Source organism: Silurus meridionalis, chromosome 27 (assembly GCF_014805685.1).
Source record: "Silurus meridionalis isolate SWU-2019-XX chromosome 27, ASM1480568v1, whole genome shotgun sequence".
NCBI lineage: Eukaryota > Metazoa > Chordata > Actinopteri > Siluriformes > Siluridae > Silurus > Silurus meridionalis.
In genome coordinates this window covers 5,741,578-5,753,821 of record NC_060910.1, presented here as the reverse complement: position 1 = coordinate 5,753,821, position 12,244 = coordinate 5,741,578, and the positions used below count along the sequence as shown (strand labels likewise).

The following is a 12,244-nucleotide window of genomic DNA, read 5'->3' as shown; positions in this document are numbered from 1 at the left end:
TTTATATTCCTATTGGAATTTATAATTAGATTTATACCTCTCATATTCAAGTTAATAAAAGCTCATTTATCACTTATTTATGGTGCTGTCCTACTATTCCAGAGACCCAACCAGTACAGTGATTTCACTATGCAACCCATTTTCTATCTACACTATTTTATGTATATGCCACAAAATTATATAAATGCCTATAAAACTCTCCTCTGAAACTATGAACAATGATGTCATTTTTTTAATATAAAAAAAAATTAAGCGAACACCTTTTTGTCTGCTTGACTTTTTTGAGTTTCCTGACACAAATCCACCAGCTTTCTCATAATAAAATGGTATAGAGTAATCCCCTGTTTTTCGTTGTGGTTAAGTTCCAAAACCGGCAGCGATACACCACCTCAAAACTGCTATTTTATATAGACAGTACTGTACTGTATTAACATTATACTTAATTTTATAATTAATAATTATATTTTTAGTAATACATTTCATTATTTTAACATGAAAAACCATAAAAAACAATTCCCTATAAGTTTTTTGGTTAATCAGCTAAACAAATTAGATAGATTCGAACCACGGAAAAAAACGGGGGATTACTGTATTTCAAGATACGTTGTTGCAAAAACAAAGACTGAAGGCCATTTTGTATACTTTTTCTGTATTAGCAATTAGGAAATAACACTAGGAAAATAGATATTGCATAATGTTGGTAGAATCAACAGCGAAGTATCATTATTACAAATCATTATAAGAGTTAGAGGTTAAAGGTTCAAATAAAAAAAGTGTCACATGCAAGATGTTAATCAGGCTTTGTACAATTAACATCTTGCATGTGACACTTTTTTTATTTATTTCTATTTTCCTAGTGTTATTTCCATATATATATATATATATATATATATATATATATATATATATATATATATATATATATATATATATATATATATATGATTGAATATAATTTATTTATTCATTTGTTTGTTTGTTTGAGAGAGAGGAAGCTGAGTTGATTAACTTGTGTATCAAATAAAGTTTAGGCAGAAGGCCTACAGTTAGATGGTATAAAAGTGATATCCATCAAGGCACTGTATATGTCATGTAAAGCAGTCACAGACAGATGCAAATAAAGGAAAGTGCAGCTTTTATTAACTGAGCCAACAAAATCAAAACAATTAAAATCATGGTCAAAAACAGGCAGAGAACTAAGAACTAACATAGAATTTAGGCTTAAATTAGATCAGAGTACGAGAGAAAAAGCAAGTTGGAACAAGGTGTCAGGTGATCACCTGACAAGGGTTCAGTTGTTTTTAAATGTAACTGAGACTACGTAACAAGAAGTGTACATTTTATACAGTTACATATCGTCTCTAGGTTACGACCGTAACCCTAGTTCCCTGAGGGAAGGAGACGCTGCGTCGTAACGCTTTGGGAACCCCCCAAAGCGTTACGACGCAGCTCGAGTTCCCGAAGGGGAAATAGAGAATGTATGTGTATCATGGGAGTTTAAGTCCATGGCAGCTATATTCAAAGGTCCGTGGTTTGTTGTAGTGAAAGTGTTCTGCACAGAGCTTTGACCTCAACCCCACTTAACATCTTTGGGATAAACTGGAATGGTAACTACACCCCAGACTGACACCAGTGTCTAACCTTAAAGCTTTTGTGCCTTAATGAGAATATTTCCTACTGCCATTCTTAAATATCAGTACTACATTATTGATCCATTGTAAATATACTAATTATGTATTGTAGGCAGTTTTAAGCTTTTTATTAAAAATGAAGTACACAAACATCATTAGCAAAACCTTCTTGCTTATAAAGAAGCTTCAGCATGCTAAACATCAGGCATTGTGCGGAAATGTGCATTCTTTGTGAGCATCATCTAACACAATAACCATCATTAAGATGTTTCATGAGCTGCACTTTACAAACCTGAACAGCTACAGTAACAAATAAGCATTAAGACTAAAAGAAACATGGTCTTCAGGGATACAGAAATAATAAACACATTTCAATTGCCTCTTACTGTTTAATAAACAATTACTTTATTGATACCTTAATGTTTTCTTTCTACTTCAAAAAGTTTTTTTTAACTTTAATTTTTTTTAATTCATTAAAATAAGGTGTTAATAAATGTGTTAGTTCCCTATGTAGGCCTGAGAAGTGATAGCTCAGTGATTAGGATGTTGAATTTCTGTTAAGAAAGTCATGAGTTCAAATCCCATAACCACTAAGCTGCCACTTTCAGGCCCTTAAACAAAGTCCTTAACCTTCAGCTGCTCAGTTGTATGAATGAAGATATTTGTAAGTCACTATGTATAAGGGTGTCTGCTGTAAATGATAGACTGGCAGTTTGTCTGCTTTTATGTCTAAGGTACAAACGTTTATGCTTTTAACAGTGGTGCTTTGGCTAATACGGCTACATCAATATCACGATGTAATGAGCACAATAACTACTTTTTAATTTATAAACAAATCCTCCAGATGTTTAGACTGTGGAAAACTTTGCATTACCACAACATCTGCTACATAAGAAAATGAAAGTCTACACATTGAATTTGTTTCACTTTTCCAATACACAGGCAAAAATGCAGGAAATTAATTAAAGAATAGCCCAGCTTTCGATAAAGAAAGACGTTTTGAGAGAGCTGGGTTAGTTTGGTCTGGAGGAGTGTTTCGATGATTGTGTGGAAAGCCGAACTGAAGTCCACGAACAGGAACCTCACATAAATCCCCAGTTTGTCCAGATGTTGCAGGATGAAGTGCAGTCCCATGTTCACCGCATTGTCCAAAGACCTGTTTGCTCGGTAAGCAAACTGCAGTGGGTCCACAAAGGGTCCGGTGATGTCCTTTAAATAAGAAAACTCCAGTCTTTTAAATTACTTCATGACCACAGATGTTAGGGCTGTAGTCATTAACTCCATTGATTTTTGTTTTTTTTGGGATGGGGATGATGGTGGAACATTAGTTGTGATCTGTTAAAGATCTGTGAAAAGGACGCCAACTGGTCAGCACAGGTTTCTAGACAGGTTGGTGAAACTACGTCTGGTCCTGGTGCGCTCGCTTCTTTTTTGTTTTTTAAGGACCTGATGCACATTATCATTACTTATCTGATCATTTACAGGAAATACTTAACTCATGAACTCGGTGGAAATTTAGCAATTGCATTATCTTGAGTGACATATGAAGCATGGCAACTATATTTCTGAGCAACATTTTTCTCAAAACATTTAATAACAAAAACAAAATGCAATTATAGTGGCCTTTTGTGAATCGTTTTAAAACATTTTGTGCGTTTCTTGAGATGTAGTTTGGGGTGGGTGAAACCTGGCAACCCTTATCATAAGCTTAACATTCTATCATGTTAGCTTAACAAACACTGTTTTAAGGTAAAAAAAAAAAAAAATTCCTTCATGCTCATGCATTTTGTTTAGTCCTGCAGGATCTAATTCTCACATGCATATACCTAGTCTTAATCTTTCTTGCAAACTTAAAAAAAACTTTTAGACTATTCACATTAGAAATAATTGTAATAATTTATAACACACCTGTTTCATCTAAATATGAATGTTTTCTTACATCTCAGATTACAGATTCCTGAAACCTTCCCAAAGCACACATTTCTTTTCTCGTTAGCAGGTCCATGTTTTGCAGGAACTGGGGTGCTGATATTGGCTCTAATGGGTCATTTTCCTAAATTAAATGTTATCCTGTGCTTTTCTAATGCAGATTCAAATCTCTAGTGTTTAGGTTCTGCAGAAATAAGGCAGTCATGCAGGAACACCAAAACACCAGATTAATTGCAATACATGCACAATTGTCTGTGAATGTAGTAGACAAAGCATGCCAAACAAACAGCCTTTCCTGCTCTCTCTTGGCAGAAAGCCAAGGGCTTAAACAAAGGAATTTTCTTTCTCAGTGAACTAAGGACCCCAAAAACTCACGTCTATTCTTAGACTTTATGCAAGATTGACAATGTTCGGTGTTAATGGAAATGAAAAGAATATCTAAATATATACATTTATGTCTGCAAAATATATTTAATGAAATATCATTCATGTTAATTGGCTAACGCATGTAAATAGGAATTATCATCAGAAGGTGGCTTTATTACAATATTAGGGCCAATATCTTCACAATTTATTCATTAACATGTTTTACGGTCAAGTTTTTTTAATCAGGTCATCATTATATGATGTCTCATTTTTCTAAAAATTCCATCTGAATGGATGGAAAAACTAAATGTCTTGTCATTTTTATCAGTTCAAAAATAAGCTGTCAACCACAAAAAAATACAGCAGAGCCAATGAAAGGTCTTGACCAACTTTGTAGTGTTTTCCAGTATCTCCAAAACCTTCTCCGAATTGTCTTTAACCACATTCTTTTGTCTTTTTCAATTGATATTGCTGGCTGCATACAACCACACCTGAAACCACACCTTGTTAACAAGATTGAGGTGATTACTTTGTTTCCCCAGGCTGCATACCATTACCTTATAGTCAACTTCCCCGCTGTGTCACCTGAAAAGGTCTTTGTCAGCTAGCAAATTATTATGAGGCGGAGTTGGGGACTATTGCAAGGACTTAAAGTTTACAAGATCTCAGCTGGGGCACCAATTATACATTATACAATTACTAGATTGATTTAACTCAGATTGAAATTGCTATAATTTCAAGAGACTTACATTATCTTTTAAATATACTTTATGTGCTGATCAATAAGTCTGTCTGATCTGTGAATTAATATTTATAGACGTTTAGCAGTACAGTGGCCTCAGGCAGAGCACTAAGCATCAAAGATCAAAGATCTTTCGGGTCCTTTCAAATGGCCTTATCTTCAACACCAGTGTGTAAATTGCTGGCATTACCATTGCAATGGTAACCAGACAATGGTATAAAACATTTTACAAAACAAATAAGATTGCAGCTTCCTAGTTTGCCTGCAACTTTCTGCTTGCCATTAGTTTTTGCTATAGTGTTTGGCCACTATTATCAGTGCAATGACATTTCATATGACACCTTATTCTTAGAGAATTCACCAGTCATGACTGATGTAACAGTTTTACTTGACAATATTGATTTTATGATAGATTGAGTTGTGGTGAAATATAGGACAATTTAACTCAAAATTTTGTGTTCTCTTGTAGTCATGTTGCCTCCATTTACGTTTTGATTACAAACAAAATAAATAAAAGTAATAATTTTGCATTCTTCATTAGTAAGCACTTTGTCTGGTCACAGTGGTAAATCTGGAGGTTTTTCCACAAACACTAGGTGCAAAGTGAGAATACTCCTCCACTCCTTACATACCATTATTCACAACGAGTTTATTAGAGGGACCTCATATGTAGGACGTTTTGGAGTCAAAGTGAGAGAGGCACGATTAACATTTGTTTGGTCATGTGCAGAGGAGGGACGTGGGATATATAGGTTGAAGAATGCTGAGGAGAAAGGAGGATGTTTATGGATGTGGTGAGGGAAGACATGCAGGTGGTTAATTTGAAAGTGGCAGATGTAGAGGAGAGTAGTATGGAGACAGATGATCTGCTATGGTGTCTCCAAACCCTTTAAACATTTATATAATATTTACTGATAAATATTTACCTGAATGTGCAATTTATTTCTTCACCCACATGATGGTGCTAACACAATGTACTGCTTTAAATCACTGAGGAACACAAGAAAGGAAAACAAGCTATTATCACTCTCTTTTGTCTTCTTTTCTTGTTAGTTCACAATAAGTGAGACAAAAATATTTACAAAATAAAATCAGTTTCAGGTGCTTCTCTCTGTTTGATATTTAATATCTCTATTTGATATCATTCAGCTTTCAACCATTTATTCATACTTTCTTTTTGGGAATAAAGAGGAATATTACAGAGTCATATGCAGCACAATAGAGGATGGTTTCAATTATCCAGACATCAATATGTTGGGTGGGCAATTTCTCAGGAGTTTTTCCTTTCTGCCCTCGGGGCATGCCTATTGTACAGGCTTTGTCCTGGTTGGTGCCCTTTTAAGGGCCATACCATTATGAGACTTAGTCCTGTGGTTTCAGGTTTAAGTACCCTGGTGTCAATGTGCCTATAACTGGACTTTTTTACCTAAAAAAAACGAAGTCGAAACTAACAGTGTGTTAAACAGGTTATGCAAGGCTGGCTAAATGGGGTTTCTTCATTATAGCATATGCGAAACTGACCGGATATTTAGTGTATGTAAACTGTAGATGACAGAGCAGAGATCTTTAGTTTCTTTTGTTTGGTGCCTTGGAGCAAATTCTTCAGTATGGCAATGAACAGAAACAAGAGCTGTAGAATGCACATGTTCCTGTAGGTTCTCTAAATCTGCATCAGTTGATCATTCACAATACAACTCATTTCATTAATATTTATCCATGTGTTCATTGTAGTTTGTTTTAATGTTCCAGAAACTGTATTCAGGCAATATCCAAAAACTACAACAAGCATGCAATCTGTGGACTAATCTGATTGGCTAGCCACAGCACATTTCTAGCCAATCAGAATCCAAGAAGAGCTCTGGGACTAATGTCCTGCCTTACCTGAGAAACCAGTGTCATATAAACTACACCTGTTTCAAGAGGGTTTAATTCACACAGTTTGTGTCTTCTATTAAGGACGTCTCATTGTAAGTACTTTACTTCATTCAATATTTTTCTATTTCCTCAGTTTCTAGTGTATGTGTATTGTGTGTATGTGTGTGTAGTTCCTAAACTGTGCCATATTTGCTTTTTTTTTTTTTTTTTACCATTTTTACAGTTCTTCATCACTGCCACCATGGCCTCTAGCATCACAACGCATACATACTCTGCAGCCCGCCAGCCATCTTTCTCTAGCTCTTCTTTGCGAGATGGAGGCATTCGGGGCCGCTCTAAAGCCCCTGGTTTCTCTTCAGCGAGCACCCTCTCACTCTCCCGTTCCATGTCTGTGGGCAACGGCCTGAACAAACTAAGCAACCTCTCTCTGAATGGCACTAGTGAGAAAGAGACAATGCAGGGTCTCAATGATCGACTGGCCAGTTATCTAAGCAAAGTGCGGTCACTGGAGAAGTCCAATACTGACCTGGAGCTGAAGATCAAGCAGACCATGCTGGAGAGGATGCCCAAAGGTCATGACATAGAAGGCATGATCGCTCAAGCTCATGCTATCGGACAGGAGGTTTGACCAGGATTTCACATACTAGCATTCATGCAATGTTTTCAATACAAATGTATTAGTGCTTAGATTATGGATTTACATTAACATCTGTTGTGTGTTTGTTATTTAGGTAAGGAAAAAGACACTAGAGAATGCTCGCATTATGCTGGAAATTGACAACGCCAAGTTAGCTGCAGATGACTTTCGGATTAAGTGAGTGCTGCATATCAGTAAAAAAATAAAAAACATTTGAAAAATTCCCTCATCATATGTATGCATAAAATATGTGTACATTTGTATTACCATTCATACAGATGGGAGACAGAAGTTGCTCTGTGTCAGTCAGTGGAGAGGGACTGTGTTGCTCTTCGCAGGGCTAAACAAGAGCACGACCAGATTAACACAACCCTCAGAGGAGACCTCGACAGTTTAAAAGAAGAGCTGTTTTTCCTGAAGAAGAACCATGAAGAGGTAATGTTATTATATTACCAAATGATGGACAGGTTACTTACAGTAGAAAATTAAAATGAGCGGTAGTCATATAAAGTCCGCAATGTTTATCTACAGTGTAAAATAAATACAAGTCTTTTATTTATATTTGCATTAATCTTAGATTGGACATTGTTATGACAATTCGAGTGGTTTATATGTAATACATGCGACAGCTGTTGATGTGTATAGTAAACGGAAACACCCAATGTAACCATTGCTGCAAGAGTGACAAATACACACCCACCGCCACTAACACCCACTCGCACACACACACACACACACACACACACACACACACACACACACACACACACACACACACACACATCCACAGTGAGATAAAACTCTGGACCTAAGGGGTGGGGGTGTTTAGACAAGTGGGTGTGGTGCCTTCCCAGCTGTACAATTTATCCATATTACAAACACACAATATCCAATGACAGCATTTTACGCAACACATAATTAAATAGATTATACATTACGGGGTTATTCAAAAAGAATGAACCAATTTCATTACACAATATTTTATTAATAAAAAGTAATACAAAACTCCAGCCAAGTCACAAGTATTATACTCACAATCAGATTTTATGTAAATGACTGATTATAAGTAAACCGACTTATTTCATGACAATGCTTGAGAACTGAAGCAATGCATCATGAAATCGGTTTATTTTTTTTAATAAACCTGTATTATATTATGTGCATTATATTTTAGTTTTGCTCAAGTCTATTCCTGAAATCCATGAAGTTTGGCACAACCTTGGCATTTTCTCAGCCCAGCTTCATGTATAAGGATCTCACACAAAGCTTATCTTATAATTCCCATTTATCAAGATTTTAACTAAAACTGTTTGTCGGGCAGAAATAATTTAGTAAAAGCTACTGGTTAAAAAAAGCGATTTAGATTTAGAAATCAATCTGAGAAGAAATTAATACTATGTACCATTGTCAAGGAGCAAGCTGAAATCCTTAAACCTTAATGAAAATATTTTTGAGACTTGGTAGAGCTTATCAATATAGATCTTTCGATGTATCTACATTTTCTGCTCCTCAGTTTACATTCTCACAGATGTTAAGTGGTAAGCAGCTTGCAGCAATGTTTGTTTGTGAAGATAAAAAACACTCCCATTACCATAATATTGACTGAGTGCTATTTGTTTCCAAATTCTTTAGTTTTGTTCACTGATATTTTTCCTCATATATTCATACATTTTGCCTGTGTACAGTCCTGTTTTAAAATTAGAGTTGACTGTAAAAGTCACAGCATCATACACAAGTAAAAATCTACTGACTTTCTATACCCTGTGTAGGACATGAACACACTGAAGGCCCGTTTGGCCAACGAGCAGGTGAATGTAGAGGTGGATGCAGCACAGGGGCCAGATTTAGGAGCTGTCATGGCTGAACTGAGGGCCCAGTATGAAGGCATCGCTCGCAAAAACAAGGAGGATGCCGAAATGTGGTACCTAAAAAAGGTTAGTCTAAATGAATAAACATTAATTTGGGTATTTATTCCTTAATGTTTACAGGTTAAATGGTCATGGTTTTGTATGTATTTCAGCTGGACACAGTGCAGTCGGAGGTAAAGGAGAGTAATGAAGCTCTACGATGTGCTCAAAACGAGCTCAGTGAAAGACGTCGCTTCCTGCAGGGGCTTGAGGTGGAGCTGGACAGCCTGCGTAAACAGGTACTGGAGAAAGAGAACTATTGTTAAGCAAAGCAAGGCTCTAAAAACTTTTGACTCACAAAATATCAGACTGTTTGGGTTTTTCTTTGTTCAGTCAGTAACATTATGTCAATACCATGTCTACACTTCATTTATCTGCTCAGGAAGGAAGAGACTACTGCATCTGCTGTTTGCCTTGATGTGTACACAAACTGTAATTAACTGTGTTTACCAGTGCATGATGTATTACTTCACAAAGAATGAAATGCTACTGGTTCGGACAGCTTATCCTATATAAAGACCCATAGTACAGTCATGTTTGCGAGTGAATTTCTCCTTGGCCATTTCCTTACATTTCTGTAAAGCTACACCTCGAGGCATCTGCATTTTATGGAAGTGATATAACTCTAGTCGCCATATTTAATATTAATTGGATATATCTTTGCAACCAATTCCAGGTTAGTGTTCTGGAGGGGAACCTTGGAGAGACAAACAATAAATACACCCTTGAGATGGAAAACATGCAGGGAACACTGACACAGCTGGAGGATGAACTCTCACAACTTCGCCTGGACATGCAGCGCACCAAAACTGACTATGAACAGCTACTGCGGGTCAAACAAAACCTGGAGCTGGAGATCGCCACCTACAGGAGACTGCTGGAAGGAGAGGAGGTGTAAGTACAGAATAACAGAAATTATCAGATTAAACTGAGGACAAATTAAGGTTATGTCAGGAGGGTATGTTGGCAGATGAATGACATTTTTTTGTTGTTTTTTTCTATGTGTGTTTTAGGGTCAAAGAGTCTCCAGCACCTAAAAGTAAGTCAAGCATTATTGCAAAACATTTTAAATGACCTCACCTTTAATGTGTTCTTAATCCAGACTACAAATCTAACAGCTTTTTTTGTTCTTTTCAAGAAGTACCTGAGGTGAAGACACGCAAGATTGTTAAGGTGGTCACCCAGACTATGGTCAATGGTAAAGTGGTGGATGAATCAAGTGAGGTGGAACAGTTTGAGGAGCGCAAGTGAACCTCCCTTCAGAAGCATTCACAATCATTACTGCTCCAGTGTAGTAGTGAGTGTCAATAAACAGTACTTTGGAAATGAAACACTTGGCATATTAATTACAACTAGCAATTGTTTCTAAAGGTAATTTTTAACATTTGCATTATTAAGATTATTTTTGGACTTCTCAACACATAAGTTGAAATGTGAAGTACAACAACGGATATTGGAGATACTCTGGTTAACTGTGGTACAGGCTGATAGCTACAGAGTAGTCAAGTCAAGTTTATTTCTATTGCGCTTTTCCCAACAGACATTGTCTCAAAGCAGCTTTACAGAATTAAACAGTCAAGGTGAACGATGTGTATTTATCCCTGATGAGAAAGCCATGGAGACTGTGGCAAGGAAAAACTCCCTTAGATGTTATGAGGATAAAGTAAATAAATAAAAATATTTACATATATTTAAAATTGTTGTTGTGTGTCTTATGCCTCCTTTTAAATATGAAATTACCTAATGAGAGACATGTTTTTCTTGTATGCAAAAATAAAATCTATGGCAAATGATATTCAGATCTTAAAAATGCCAGTTGCACCGATCAGCCATAACAGTAAATCCAATGATAGGTGAAGTCAATAAATTTCATTATTACATTTCAATGGCATCTGTCAAGGGGTGGCATATATTAGGCAGTAATGAACAGTTAGTTCTCAATGGAAAAAAATGAGTAAGTGACTTAGACAAGGGGCCAAATTGTGATTGCTAGATGCATCTTCCAATTGTCAGGTCTTATTGTGTATTACTGGTATGAAGTGGTTGGGACTTGGACACTTATGGACACTTAAGCATCAGAACTGGACCAGAGAGCAATGGAAGAAGGCCTGATCTGGTGAATCAGGCATGACCAAACTTATCAACGATTTAAAGCAGGGTCCACGAAGGGAGGGTGTGCCAAATTTGGAGCAGAGGAACTTTGGTAACCTGCACATAGCCATGACCTCAACCCCAATAAACACCTTTTACATCACCTGGAATGTTAGTGCACCATAGGCCTTTTCACCTAAAATCAATTCCTGACCTCACTAATGCTCTTGTGCCTGATTATGGCCAATGTATGCCTAAAGCCTATGTGTACTGTTCAACTTTCATACATAAAAATGTCAGGTGTCCACATTAGCAATATAGTGTGCTTTTTATATTTGTAATCCACAATATGGTGGGTCAAACAAACCTAGCAGAAGGCAATAGGATTAAGTTTGTGGGATTAAACAGCTAGGTTATCTGTGCTGTGTGGTTTTAAATTACACTACTGTGTTGTAATAGATTGAAAAGCAAGCACAGAAACCAGTCTGGTCAGAGACAACAATGTATAGAAGCCCAGGAGAGAGCTAAACCCTGGCCGCTCTGTCGGACCCCATGGAAAGAATCAGCCTCACTAAAAACATACACTGGTGTCAGATCTCATTTCTTTGTTCTGGACTGTGTGTGAAACACTCTCCCTGCCCTGTTCCTGCCAAAGTTGTACTGAAAAAGCTTTTTTTTTTTTTTACTTTAATATACAATAGTAACTATTTTTCTAACTTAGACTTCTACAGCCAGCTCTGATTCTACCCTGAAGAGGAAGTGAAATAGGACCGAGATATTGAACATTAGTGTGTTTTTCTGGGTCACAGTATTATTATGATGATCATTTGTCACACTCAAGAGTTGTTTAGGCTCACATCTGAAACCACATCCCTTAACTTGCAATATTGACAGAACAAAATAAAGAAAGGTGTGCTCAAATAATCCCCCTATGAGGCCACATGATATAAAAAGCATATTGTGGTTATATTGCTGCACATTTCATTTGCAATACATTTTCCAATCAAAACCTCTACGAAGCTTTAATCTTGGTACATTTGTACATTTTGCATGCTGTCACATTGCA

The 12,244-nt window shown here is 36.5% G+C and overlaps 1 protein-coding gene across 2 annotated transcripts; it reads left to right on the top strand.

Moving 5' to 3' along the window:
• Window positions 1–6,560: 6,560 nt before the first annotated feature.
• On the top strand, window positions 6,561–10,710 carry krt1-c5 (keratin, type 1, gene c5). 2 transcript variants are annotated; one of them, XM_046841863.1, is made up of 9 exons: window positions 6,561–6,635; window positions 6,767–7,165; window positions 7,275–7,357; window positions 7,459–7,615; window positions 8,950–9,114; window positions 9,201–9,326; window positions 9,764–9,981; window positions 10,101–10,126; window positions 10,229–10,710. In XM_046841863.1, exons 2-9 carry the CDS (start codon window positions 6,785–6,787, stop codon window positions 10,336–10,338), a joined length of 1,266 nt encoding a protein of 421 aa, XP_046697819.1. In that variant the 5' UTR covers window positions 6,561–6,635; window positions 6,767–6,784; the 3' UTR covers window positions 10,339–10,710. The 2 variants fall into 2 exon arrangements, with proteins under 2 accessions (XP_046697819.1, XP_046697818.1); XM_046841862.1 differs by having other exon boundaries at window positions 10,226–10,710.
• Window positions 10,711–12,244: the final 1,534 nt, after the last annotated feature.

Bases quoted from the DNA above. Each gene is read 5' to 3' on its own strand.
- krt1-c5 (XM_046841862.1), top strand. From the start codon at position 6,785: ATGGCCTCTAGCATCACAACGCATACATACTCTGCAGCCCGCCAGCCA. The intron at 7,166-7,274 runs GTTTGACCAGGA...TTTGTTATTTAG, and splicing joins CTCATGCTATCGGACAGGAG to GTAAGGAAAAAGACACTAGA. The intron at 9,327-9,763 runs GTACTGGAGAAA...AACCAATTCCAG, and splicing joins TGGACAGCCTGCGTAAACAG to GTTAGTGTTCTGGAGGGGAA.